This window comes from Crassostrea angulata, chromosome 6 (genome assembly GCF_025612915.1).
Source record: "Crassostrea angulata isolate pt1a10 chromosome 6, ASM2561291v2, whole genome shotgun sequence".
Classification (NCBI taxonomy): Eukaryota; Metazoa; Mollusca; class Bivalvia; order Ostreida; family Ostreidae; genus Magallana; species Magallana angulata.
This window is the reverse complement of record NC_069116.1, coordinates 27,903,590-27,916,089: the sequence shown is the minus strand read 5'-3', so window position 1 is coordinate 27,916,089 and position 12,500 is coordinate 27,903,590. Positions and strand designations below refer to the sequence as shown.

The 12,500-nt window shown below is 34.8% G+C and overlaps 2 protein-coding genes across 6 annotated transcripts in view; one reads left to right on the top strand and one right to left on the bottom strand.

The window, feature by feature from the left end:
* Window positions 1-2,368, top strand: part of LOC128187764 (octopamine receptor-like) — a 5,389-nt gene extending 3,021 nt beyond the window's left edge. For 2 of the 4 annotated variants that reach the window (XM_052858332.1, XM_052858331.1), the window contains one exon: window positions 765-2,368. In XM_052858332.1, the coding sequence (XP_052714292.1) occupies window positions 786-2,300 (1,515 nt within the window). In that variant the 5' untranslated portion in view covers window positions 765-785 and the 3' untranslated portion in view covers window positions 2,301-2,368. The other 2 variants (XM_052858329.1, XM_052858330.1) reach the window with 2 other exon arrangements.
* The window catches only part of LOC128187763 (ubiquitin carboxyl-terminal hydrolase 32-like), a 34,871-nt gene that overhangs the window by 11,920 nt on the left and 10,451 nt on the right, over window positions 1-12,500 (bottom strand). For both annotated transcript variants that reach the window (XM_052858327.1, XM_052858328.1), the window contains exons 7-24: window positions 10,480-10,587; window positions 9,956-10,071; window positions 9,621-9,695; window positions 9,116-9,199; window positions 8,907-8,968; window positions 8,406-8,511; window positions 7,795-8,196; window positions 7,278-7,418; window positions 6,929-7,076; window positions 6,653-6,822; window positions 6,433-6,511; window positions 6,233-6,307; window positions 5,841-5,979; window positions 5,387-5,492; window positions 5,134-5,237; window positions 4,649-4,718; window positions 4,192-4,366; window positions 3,885-4,036 (exon numbers count right to left, since the gene is read on the bottom strand). In XM_052858327.1, coding sequence (XP_052714287.1) covers window positions 3,885-4,036; window positions 4,192-4,366; window positions 4,649-4,718; window positions 5,134-5,237; window positions 5,387-5,492; window positions 5,841-5,979; window positions 6,233-6,307; window positions 6,433-6,511; window positions 6,653-6,822; window positions 6,929-7,076; window positions 7,278-7,418; window positions 7,795-8,196; window positions 8,406-8,511; window positions 8,907-8,968; window positions 9,116-9,199; window positions 9,621-9,695; window positions 9,956-10,071; window positions 10,480-10,587 — 2,312 coding nt within the window. The remainder of the gene's footprint in view (window positions 1-3,884; window positions 4,037-4,191; window positions 4,367-4,648; window positions 4,719-5,133; window positions 5,238-5,386; window positions 5,493-5,840; window positions 5,980-6,232; window positions 6,308-6,432; window positions 6,512-6,652; window positions 6,823-6,928; window positions 7,077-7,277; window positions 7,419-7,794; window positions 8,197-8,405; window positions 8,512-8,906; window positions 8,969-9,115; window positions 9,200-9,620; window positions 9,696-9,955; window positions 10,072-10,479; window positions 10,588-12,500) is intronic.

Below are 12,500 nucleotides of genomic sequence, written 5' to 3'. Positions count from 1 at the left end.
TCAATAAGACTTGACACTGCCCTAACTGTCCTAATTGTCCACCATTTCTTTAACTATAAAAAAATTCATATGATCATATTAAAAATTGAGAAATAAGTGAGCTAAGCCCATCCCACCCTGCTTTCATCACAGAGAAGGGACAGCCCCTGTACTACTGTTGCTCAGCAATCTTTCTCAGTCAATATCTGTCCCTTTATTTTCATATTTTGTGCCTTTAAAGTCAATCAGACACACTGACAGCAACTTTTCCAAAAAGGAAAGACGTTTAGAGATCTAATTTTTTAAGTTGGAGCTTCTAATATATATTCAGGTATGCAAATTATGATTATGATTCAATATTCTCTAATATTCCTCTAAGACAGATAGTTTTCACCAAGGTATGCAAATATTATCTATGATTTAATTTTTTTTCATTTTTCTCTACGACAGAGAACAGGGTAAAGGGTATTTTTTGGCCTTAAGATATTTTCACTCAATCCTACGAATCTGAGATTGTCCCCATTTTTATTTTTGCCTGACAATGTTGTGTTTAAAGAAAAATTAAAATTTAATCTACCTATTTTTACTGAGGTGAAAGAGTACCAATTAAGGAAAAAAAATGAGGGTGGGGATTTCTCTGAATCTAGTACATGTACAATAGCATATTATAATTAAGTTATATAAAGAGTTTCCGCTGGGTTTTTTTTATAAAGAAACTGTCTTCAAATTAATAAAATAACAGATCAAAATAAAATGTCTCTAAAAAAAACAAATGCTAATTTTAGGTCATCCAGCAAAATCCGAGAATGACTACCGAGATGACAAATACCAGTACCTCATCGTTTATACTGAATCTAACACAGATGACAACGGAAGCCAATACTGACAACAACCACACATTACCAGGATCACATCTTCCTTTTGACATCAAATACGACCCAACCCCCTGTTATTCCATATACTGCATCTTTGAACTCCGCTACAGACAGGACAACTACACTATTCTTATGTGCATAGCCATTATGCTTGGAATTCTGGGAACAGTGGGCTTTGTGGGTAATAGCCTAGTGCTGACAGTACTGCTGAGGGCAAAGATGAAGCAGACGTCGGTTTACTTCATGGTGATGCTGTCAATCCTTGATCTGATGGCCTGTGTAGTGGTGATTCCTGGAATCGTGATCACAGAATGGCACTTTCCTTTCCCCAGTGACTTTTTATGCAAGTTTTGGGAGGCGATCCGCTACTTCACGATCCCAACATCAGCCATGGTCCTCGTCGCCATAGCCTTTGATAGGTGTATAGTCATCTGCTTTGCTCCCAGAAGAATGTCCAAGAATGTAACTTTCATGATCATTTCCTCGATTTTGTTAATTGGAATTTGTCTTGGAGTTCTCCCAGCTCTAGTGATGGGTGTTTATTCAAGTAATGGAATCTACTTTGGGTACTGCATTCCAAACTACCAGTACATTTCCTTAGAGTCCCTCAACAAGTACTGGTTAGGAATAACTTCCATCTTCATACTAATGATAATCACCATCATCATTTTCTATTCTTCCATCTTCTTCACTGTGTTGCTTCAGAACAGAAAGTGGAGTAAAATTCGTTCCCAGGGATTGCAAACCTCTGCTAACAATGCTAACAAGCCATCCACAAGTAAGGATAAACAGACTGACAATAGCAAAGAACTTCGCAGACGTTCCTCTACTAATGATGTCATGTTTGCAACCAGAGCTAGTGAAAAACTGTTGAAAGTGCCACAAAACAGCAGGATACACCCAGAAACAACTATAGACTATGATACTGTGCATAGAGTACACATAGATTGTCCCATGGAAAGTGCTCTAGAGACTGAGATAGAGGATATAGAAGAAACCCCTGTGACAAGTGCAAACATAAACAGTTCCAAACGAAATGGTTCCCTGACAAATGAGAAGTTACCTAAGAAACAAACTGTGAAAATATCTCCAATCAACATTACAGATATCAAGAAGGAAACTGAAACAAGTTCGAAGAATAAATGTACAACCAAACCGAACAACAAGACACTGTCACCTACTAACACCCGGTCTCATTTGATAAAGACATCCAGGAAAACCCACATCAAGACCACCCAGGTTCTCTTCACTGTGACCATGGTGTACATTGTCTCCTTTCTGCCAACATTTCTTATCGCTAATGACCTTCTTCCAGAGTTTAAGGGTCGGAAGGTTATCTATTTGATGTACTTTTTGAACAATACAGCCAATCCTCTGATATATTCCTTTATGAACCCAATGTTTCGTAAACAAGTTTGGAAGTTTCTTCAGTGTAAATCACGATGAAAAGATGCAGATGTTGTGTACAACTCATGAGATGATTTTGAAAAGATCTGAATAAAATTTCAAGAATTTTTGGCCTTTTTTTTTTTTTTTAGATGTGTGCAATAGATTTCTAAATGATATTTGAAGACAAGAATAATTTTATTTTAATGAAACTGGTACATAGATTTAATAATCATTTTCTTCTTAAGTCATATACCGTAATCCGGTGAATATAATATGCACTTTTTTTCAGGATTTTTTACCGTGAGAAAGGGGTGCGTATTATACATCCCTATAGGATTTAGGCATATTTTTTCCCTAGATGAAGCAGGGGGTATCATACTATACCGTATTACCTATGCTGTTCACAGACAGGACCGATACCCCACTATACATTGTAACATTCCTTCGTTATCACATTTATATTATTATTTAACCCTTAGGAAATGATTGTCATAGCGTGTAATTAAAGAAAATGTATACTTAAAGTCTGTTAATAAATAAACTGTTTCAAAATGGCCTTTAAAAATTAATTTGAACTGCCTATTCTTTATTGCCGTGTACGCCGCCATTACAGCTGTTATTAATAGAATGCAGGCTTGGATGGCCACGTGCTATTTGTAAACGATCTTTGAAAACAGCTTACACATCATTTGGCTCATTTTTAATCATTTTCATGTAATGCTAATTGTTTTATTACAAATAATTATGAATATAAATAATTCTATAACATATTCCGTTAATTGAAGCCATTGCTGTGCTCCCCCACTGCTAACGCTTGACACCTTGGGTATCTCAGACACTCCCCTTAGGCTATAAGTGTACGATACAAAACACAACGATTTGTGCACATATTTTATTATGTTCCAGGCCTCTAATTGATCACTTTGAATGTCACTCAGAATCATTAGGAATTTTTAAATTAGGTCCGTTATCTCCATACCTGTACACCGTCCGTTTTTCACTACATAGGGGTTGTAATTACTAAACAATTATATAACGCTTGTTAAAAGTAGTTGATTTTATATACATTAGAATATTTAATACTAGGTCTATTTTAAAAACATTGATTATGAAATAAAGATATTACCGCGATGTATTAGTTAAAATAAATCCGTATCTATTTTCTTATTTCTGGTAGCGTATTCCAGCGATGAAGTTGAGCGTGCATACAAAGTATAACTGCTTTGTTGATCCTCAAGATTACCGTTTGGTCAATTTTTTGATGTGTATTATACATCCCAACAAGCTTTTTTTCACCACTTTCAGGCCCAAAGTGGGGGGTGCGTATTGTACACTACTGCGTATTATATTCACCGGATTACGGTATTCATTTTGATTGAAATGAAAATTTCCATGGTAATTAACTTTGTAATTCAAGGCATCTACATACATGAACTTTATCAACTAATCCTGAGAAAAGTCGAATTAAAATATTTACACCAAGAAAACAAATTCAGTATGACCCACAAAATGTGTGAGAGTTGGCAGGTATGCTAAAATCATACAGTATTAAACCCAAAAATCAGCAACAATATCCATCATAGAAACCATAGCACACTGAAATAAAACAGGGGGGAATGAATAACTACCATCAGGCTTTACCTTGACGATTGGTCCCATGATTTCCACAAACAAGATCTGGTCGGGAGGAATGCTGGTCAGCCGACTGAGCTCTTTCTTCAGGGCTTTGTATTTCTCGTCCATGTTTAGTCGGATCCCATACTTGATTGGTACTGATCCATCTAGTCTTGTCACTGCAGAATCAAAACAAGCAACTCATCAATATGTGTCAAAAACAATGCATGGGAGTCCAACCGACTAATAATTGTACACAAACACTGAACTTGTGTCTAATCATAGGAATCTTAACATCAAATGTTGTTACATGCACATCTTTTTGAAGACCTACCTATGACTTCCAGATGAATACAGCTGTCCATTGGGAGAGGAAGAGAGAGGTAGTTGAATGGGTCAAATCGGACACTTAAGTGCCCACATTCTTTGCAGCGCACCTGGGACTTGAGTTGACCATGGAAGAGATCAACTATAATGGACTGATTCCTTCTCAAGTGGTTTTCCCATGCCTGTGAAACAGATTGACCAAGTAAAGATACACCCTTTTAAAAGGTCCTTACTGTGCAAGTAATTTTTTAAAAAGAAAGTTCTGTTGAATAATACAGATATAATAAGTACAACTCATACATCATGCATATATATTTCTTGAGTTCCTTTTTTGTAATATATAAATTTGTATCTATTAAGATTTTCCCTTGAAATACTGTTGACATTAAATCAGAAAATTAGATAGGATGAGCAACTTCAAGAAAAATCCTTGTTTTTCACTTTAAATCAATACATGTACCAACCTCCTCTGCAACAACTTCATCCTCCCTGCCATCACTGTCCTTCAGCTCCACGTATGGTTTGACGTGCACCCTAATGTTATAAAAATTACAGACTGAAATTATTCATCACTAAGGACTTAATTTTCAGCAAGCTGATGATTCAAGAATTTTAAAGTTTATCTGTATAGGGTCAAAGCATTTTATACCATTTACTAATACATTTAGCATTGTGACAATATGAGGATAAAAATGCAAAATAATCTGAACATTACTGTATACAGGGTTATTTTCGCCCCGTGTAATTTTTGCCTTTTTACACTTGCTAACATTTTTGCCCTGTCTTAAATTTGCCCAGACACAGTTGTGTTTAAAGAAAGATAATACGAGACATTGGAATTCGTCCAGTTTTAAATTTGCCCACAGGCAAACGAGGGCAAAAGAGGCAAAAATAAAACTGGGACGAATGTTTAACTGTATACAGTGATAATAAACTCTGAGCCTCATACCTGTTGAGATCTTCATGGAGACCATCCAAAAGAAAGCTTAACAATTCCTGAGAGTCATGCTGTTGGAAACCATTAAAACGTGGTGCGTATTTACCAATGGTCCACTGTAACATGTAAACTCTAGCATGTCAAACTGTAAACCTTGTATGTTACACACTTTCATAACTTGTATCAAACCATTAATTCTCGGAAAATTTTTACATTAAAGTGATTTAAAATGCATGTAAATGTAATTATGCTTGTATGGTCATACCCGGAGTTTAAGAGGAGCTATGGTTTTGGATGTACCACTCCATAGATCTTTGACTAGTTCTCCATATCGCTGAGCTATATGTCCCTTCATTCCTAAAGGGTTTGACCTACAATAATACAGTAGTTAAAATTGATAAGCTGAAAATGGTATTTATACACGTAAATCAATAATCAACGAAAATAACCTAAACAACATTCTTTAAACATAAATGTGACTCAATAAAGCACCATTAAGCCCAATTAGTAGGCAATTACAACAAATACACTTATAATGAACCATCATTCACTGCAACAAGGTAAGCTTCAATTTCTGAAGTTCTAGAACATAATACTGTAACAACTTACTGTAAAACATATGTTGTAATATAATATATAAAATTTTATAGAAAAACAAAAAATTGTTGGCCCCTGGCAAAGTGGCTACAAGTCACTGTTAAATTGTAAAACCTAATTACCTGTTTAGTTCAAACAGATGAAGACCTCCAATAAAATACTGAGTGAGAGGCCAAGTATTAGATACACACTGCACAGCAGCATTCATAAAACAGGTGTTGCCCAGATTGTTGAGCCCTGTGGCACCTTTCTGGGTGGGCACTGCAAAGTTAATGTAAATATACTCTATGACTGATCACATTTTAACTATTGTACAATTGATACTTTCTCTCTAACAATTTTCATTTCACAATAAATAAGGACAGAAAAAGTTTTCATTTCACAATAAATAAGGACAGAAACAGTTTTCATTTCACAATAAATAAGGATAGAAAAACATGTGCATATTTGTACTTATGCTAATAAAGTGTTCTGCTCTTCTCACAATGACATTATTTATTTAATTAAATCTCACCCTGTTCCTTCCGACATGTTTTGTTCTTTGCCAATTGAGATATCTCCTCTGGCCATGTCAGATCCTTATTTCGAACTAAAAATCAATTGCCAAAAAAAAAGTATTAAATTGATTTCATCCTACAGCATTTTGTACGAAATCATTTTATAATACTTTTAAGAATACAATTTACATAAGCCAACATATAAGATCGAAACTACCTTCTATCAATATTGACTGGTTCTCTTCTATCCCACAATCCTCTACTGTCATGGATTCATCTTCTAGCAGTGTCATGATCTGTAATAATACAGATAACAAAATTTCAATAAATGATTTCATCACACATAATGTATTCATACAAAAGGTACCTAAAAATGAAATAAGGTAAAACTGAACCTCTTAGATATCTCTTAGAAATGTGCATAAGAGAAAACTCACATCATCTTTATTTCCGATTTTCCATAATCTGATGTCTTCCCTGATAAATCGTACTTTGGTACACAGAAATTCATAAATTTGCTGAATGGTATGCTGCTTGCTGAAGGTTGCTGTGAATGCAACATATCGCCTAGGAATGGGTGGGGCACTGGAGACATAATTTGTCATACCTAAGAAATAAACAAACGTTGTCTCAAAACTCATAAACATCTCTGAAAAAGCAGGATCAATGAAGCGTTTTTTGCAGGGTTATTTTTTCACAGAAATAAAACTTACTGAGAGCCATGCCACCAATTCCGGACATGACCCCTGTAAATGAGGTAGGGGCGGGGCGCTGAGGAACAATCTGGTGTCGTAACAGCTTTACAGTGATTGGGTACAGCTCCAGTTCTGGGTTGCCATTGTTGTTCTTTGAAGAAATTACCTGTTTTCAGAAAAAGAGCAGACATTCTCTTTACTACATGTATATCCAATTACTTTCAGTAGTCTTTTTATAACAAGTAAGTATCATATTGCATTTCATATACCAATTTTCTCTTATTGATCAGCATGCAAATGAAAATATACAATTAGTGTAAGGTAAGTAAATCTGAATTAGTATAGTGTCAGACTCGATCAAACTTACTGTTCTGGGTAGAGCGATATTTCCCCCATACCAGGTTGACAATGCCCTCCATATAACCTCAGGAACCAATTCAAAATCCTTGCCCCTTACTAGCATCGTGTCTCGGCGAAGCCTGCCTCCCTCTGCAGTAAGACTCACTACCTGTAGACAGAGACACAAAGAGTTTGCTTGTTGAAATACATGTTAAATGATCATTATCACTGGTAACTTTACATGGAAAATAACTTGCAATGATGGTTAAAGAAAATTAAACTGACATACTGTCAACATTGACAGAGAAATAAACTGACATACTGTCAACAATAACAGAGAAATAAACTGACATACTATCAACATTGACAGAGAAAAAAACTGACATACTGTCAACATTGCCAGAGAAATAAACTGACATACTGTCAACATTGAAAGAGAAATAAACTGACGTACTGTCAACATTGACATCTTTACAATGCTAAGCAAGCAGTTCCAATTGGGTACATGTGTATAAATAAATTCAGATGATAAAAGTCTTCCCTACCTTTGAGTTGTTGGGTGTGATGAGATTAGAGTTGTCTATTGGCCCTGGCTTCACTGGGAGAGCACATGTCTGCTGCAGACCCTTCTTTCGGAGTTTCGGGGATGGTCCCGGACTGACGCTGGTAAATCCATTGGAGTCTGAGGCGGACAGGCAGGTCTTGATGGGACTACTACAGGCAGACTGGGATCTCTGGGGGATTGTGCTAGACTTGAGGCTGCCATTGAGCTGAGTGTTGTATTCAGAGTTCTTTCCCTTGGTGATCATGTTGACAATGATGACAGAGTCATCATCCCAAGGCAAAGCTTTTGATGCTTGCTTGCCCTTGGTGATCTTGTGTAGAGTCTCTGTACCGTTCACTCTGTCTCCTTCACCGTTATCTAATCTACCATTAACTAGCTGAATCTAAAATCAAACCAAAAAATTCAAATGATGAAATTCATGCAAACAGTGCCTTAAAGTACACAAAGGTGCAGTATGAATTCCAACTTCATTTTCAGCAAAATAGTAATCTTGATGTTGGTATTAAAAAATATTTTAGTAAACTCATCAAATATCACTGAGGTTGAAAGCAAAATTACTGTGTAAAAGAGACTGGGGTGTTTATCACTTACTTGTGGGGTGACATATTCAATCCATGAATTCCACCATCCCATACTGATCAAATACCACACCTGTCCAACTTCAAAAGCTTTCTTTGATTCTCTTTGAAGCCATTGTCTGTGAATTACAACCATCAATATATCAAGCTCAAATCATTATTACTTAATACAAATTTTCTGTTTATCAAAATCTACATGTATATATACTTGTATACTGCATACATGTATTTGTTTGTAAAGAATAATGAAAAATCTTAGTGGAAAGCATTGTCATAAGACTCATTGTGTTGCCAACTACAAGATATAGATGCAACTATCAACTGAGAGTAGGAGGACTTAATTACACTGTATGCAGTATTTGTTTTTAATTCATTATTTGTAATTTTGGACAAAATGAAACGTTTGTTGATCAAAATGTTGGTATGTGTAAACTGAATGTCCAAATAAACATCATGAGATTTTTAAGCAGAATAAGAAAAAAATTATATCCAAATTTTCAGAGGAGCAGCTTACTTAATTATCTCCCCTTCCTCTTCTTTAGATTGAGGTTTTAGCCCCATTACCAGATGACATATCTACAGACAAGAAATTACATAAAATCATAAAATTATCTTACATATCAAAAATCTTTGACATGAAACAGTGTTATCCCACATTTTCTAAGAAAATACTATAAAAACTTTGTGTTGGAAAAAAAATCTAAAGAGAACAAAGGTAACAACCTGACTGAGTAAATCTAGGAAATTATCTGCCAGGGCGTTATTGACCGTCCACACTAAGTACTCCGCCTGGCTGATACAGCCATCCTGTCAAAACAAACAGCAAATCTATTGATAAGGATGTCAAATATTGATGTACATGTATCGGTAACTGTCATAACAATCAAAGCTTTGCACAAAAATTATCAAGCCTGGCTGAACACTTCATAATTCAAACAAACATTCTTTGATCTTCGAAAACAATTCAAAAAAAAAAACAAACATAAAAATGCATTTCAAAAATACTAGATCACATTATTTCCTATTCTTAATTAAGTTCCTTTTACACTCCTATTGATTCTCTCTCTAGCACCCTCTTTCTCCCTCCAATGAATGCAATTTTACGACCATCTAGCGATCAATATTGGTGTGCATGTACAGCAAGTTTAATTAAAGTTTAATTACAGTTCCGACAACCCGTCTTCTGTCAATATATCAATCAGAAGCAATAAACTCTCTCAGTGTTTACCTTGTCGCTGTCATGGCTTGCCAGGATTTCTCGAGCTACAGTCTCCGGTTCCATTTTGTAGAAAGGATCACACTCCTGTTCCAAATAAATTGACCAGAGAATGACATTCTTTGAAAAGTTTTAATTCATTGTTTAAAACATTTACTTTACTCAATTCAAAAGAAACAATTTTATTCCTTAACAGTCATCAAAAAATTTTTTCCAAATATTCTTAAAACGTCTGCCATACTGAAAATTCTCTGTTGTTACCGTGTTATATGATCAAATATATCAAAATAATGAAAATTATTTAAAAAACAAATTGTTCAGTAGGTTTTATCAGTATAAGTGTATACCATTGAGTCAGATGGGTGGTTCTCTTGACGAATTCTAAGCAGAGCTTGCACCATTTGTACCAGTTCTCTTTCACATAATTTGCCATCATGGTTGACATCAAACACTTTGAAGCAAACTGCGCAAAGGAAAAATAGATTGCAAATTTACTTATAACTCTTAATTACTGTCTTATTGTCTTTGAAATATAGTACAGGCATATTGGAAAAGCCTAGTTACTTAGTATATTTATATCCAATGACAAACTCAGTCTTGTGAAAAGGTAAGAAAAATAGATTCCATTCAATATTTTCTTATTACCAGCTTTGGTACTGGAAAAATGAATTTTTTATAAAAAAAAAATTACAACCACAGAAAATACCCATTCTGATGTTATGTTCTAGCTACCATTAGGATTGTTCAGAATGTTTCAAAAGACTTCAACGTTTAATACAGGAAAATATGTCCAATGTTACAGGAAAATATGTCCAATATTATAATACACTTGCACTGTAAACAAAATATAAATTTCTAAAAAATGCCCTACATTTTTGTCTCTCAGTACCAGGACCTCTACAACATGCTGATATTCCACAGGCCATTTCTTTGAAGTCAATATGATTGTCTCGATTTTCATCAAAGGCATGGAAAAGACCTGAAAGCAGTTTATATGTACATCATAAGTTGTTATTTTTCAGCAAATTTAATTATATATGCTTCAAACGCTTATTATGTATGCCTGCAACAGACCCTATAACATGTAAAAAATCTTCAACATAAGTGTTATTTTAATGATCTAAAAAAGAATGAAATAGGTACCTAGTAATGTTAACAGATTCATTGCATCAGGAGGTGATGGGGAGGGAGGAAAGAAAAGGGGGGAGTGTCTAGTCCTCAACTTTTTCTTGCAACAAACACTTTTGTTAACAAATTTGCAAACAGAAAATTGAATTCCCCCCCCCCCCACCCCCACAAACATTTTTTTGGGAGATTAGAAACGTATAAAAAATTGAAGTAAACATAAGGATATTGAGATTGAAATGAAAATTATGGGATATACCCCCCAATCCTAACAATGCCTAACATGCCTGCCTTTTTTTTTTATACATGAGTGTAACAATTTATGGACTATTTATATAATAGTGTTGTGTTGTGCATGTACTATGCCTAAATAGTAGTCAGGGTTTGATACATGGTGCACGAGCCGGAGGCGAGTGCACTATGTATCAAACCCTGACTACTATTTAGGCATAGTACATGCACAACACAACACTATTGTTATTATTATTATATGCTTTGCTATAAGTAACTCTGACGTTCGAGTGTTGACAAGTCCCTTAAAATAATCACAGGAAAAGCAAGCATTTGTTGTTGCTTTTCAAATTACGTGTAATCAATTGATTTGATTGTTTATTTAATCAACAAGTTGTTGTACAATAAAAAGTCAACAAAGGTTTATGATCTTTTCAAGAAATAGAGAGACGTTTGGCCTTACCGAGAAAACTCGAAATGTTAAGCAGACGAAATCTCAGTGAATTTTTTTTCTTGAACATTCTTTATCAAGCGTCATTTAAAAAAGCGTTTTTGTGATTCTCATGTAGAATTTCTTTGAAAAATGTTCAATCAATTTGTTCAAAAGTTTATAGGAAACTTTAACTTTAAAATTACCGTCAATAATGAAGTTTTTTTTTGAAAAATGAATAATTTTAATTGCTTGATGTCAGTCGTATATATCTACGTTTTATATACCTAAATACCGGTGTTCATAATAACGGCTAATTTAGCATAGCGGTAACGCGTTGGGCTTCATGCTAGAATCAATGATTTTAGCGTCGTGAGTTCGAATCCCGCTGTCGGCGCTTGACAGATTTTCGTTGAAAATAGTTGCCGTGCTCTATTTCGGCATAGTATGATTACGCTATATAAATCCTTTGATACTATGCGAAAACAGATGAGTATTGAATATATAGTGACAAACTGACAGAAGGCATAATAATGAATAATAGACCTAAAATTGCACTGACAATTGGACAGAAAATGGTATTTCAATAAGCCCCCCAAACTATATTTTTTACCTAATTGTTTTTGTTGGGGGGGTTGGGGGGGTTGGGGGGGTTGGGGGGGGGGGGTGTTTTTAAGTAATTTATTTGATCATATACCGGTATATGCATATTCATCAAAACAAAAGGTAATGCCTGCATATAAGCCCTATGTAAAATTTACTTACAATCTGTAGGTATATCTTTCGTTACAAAGTTTTTAGAAGAAATAGTGTACATTTCAAGCTCAGTTTCTGATTATGTAAACTGCTTTGGGTGATGATTATCTCATCTATCAGTATTTATGAAAACACAACCCATAAAAAATAATTGTACCGGATGACCAATTACATGTTTAAACTAGATTATAAATAGAAAATCTAAAGTACGTGAATTGAAATATGTGTTGTAAAAATGTCCAATGAAACAAAGTGTTTTCCTATTCTGTAGATCAAATCAAGGAAGTTTTCTTTAAAAGCCAATGAGAGAAACCTTCTTGTGAATCAAGATGTGTGGTTGGGATTTTGTA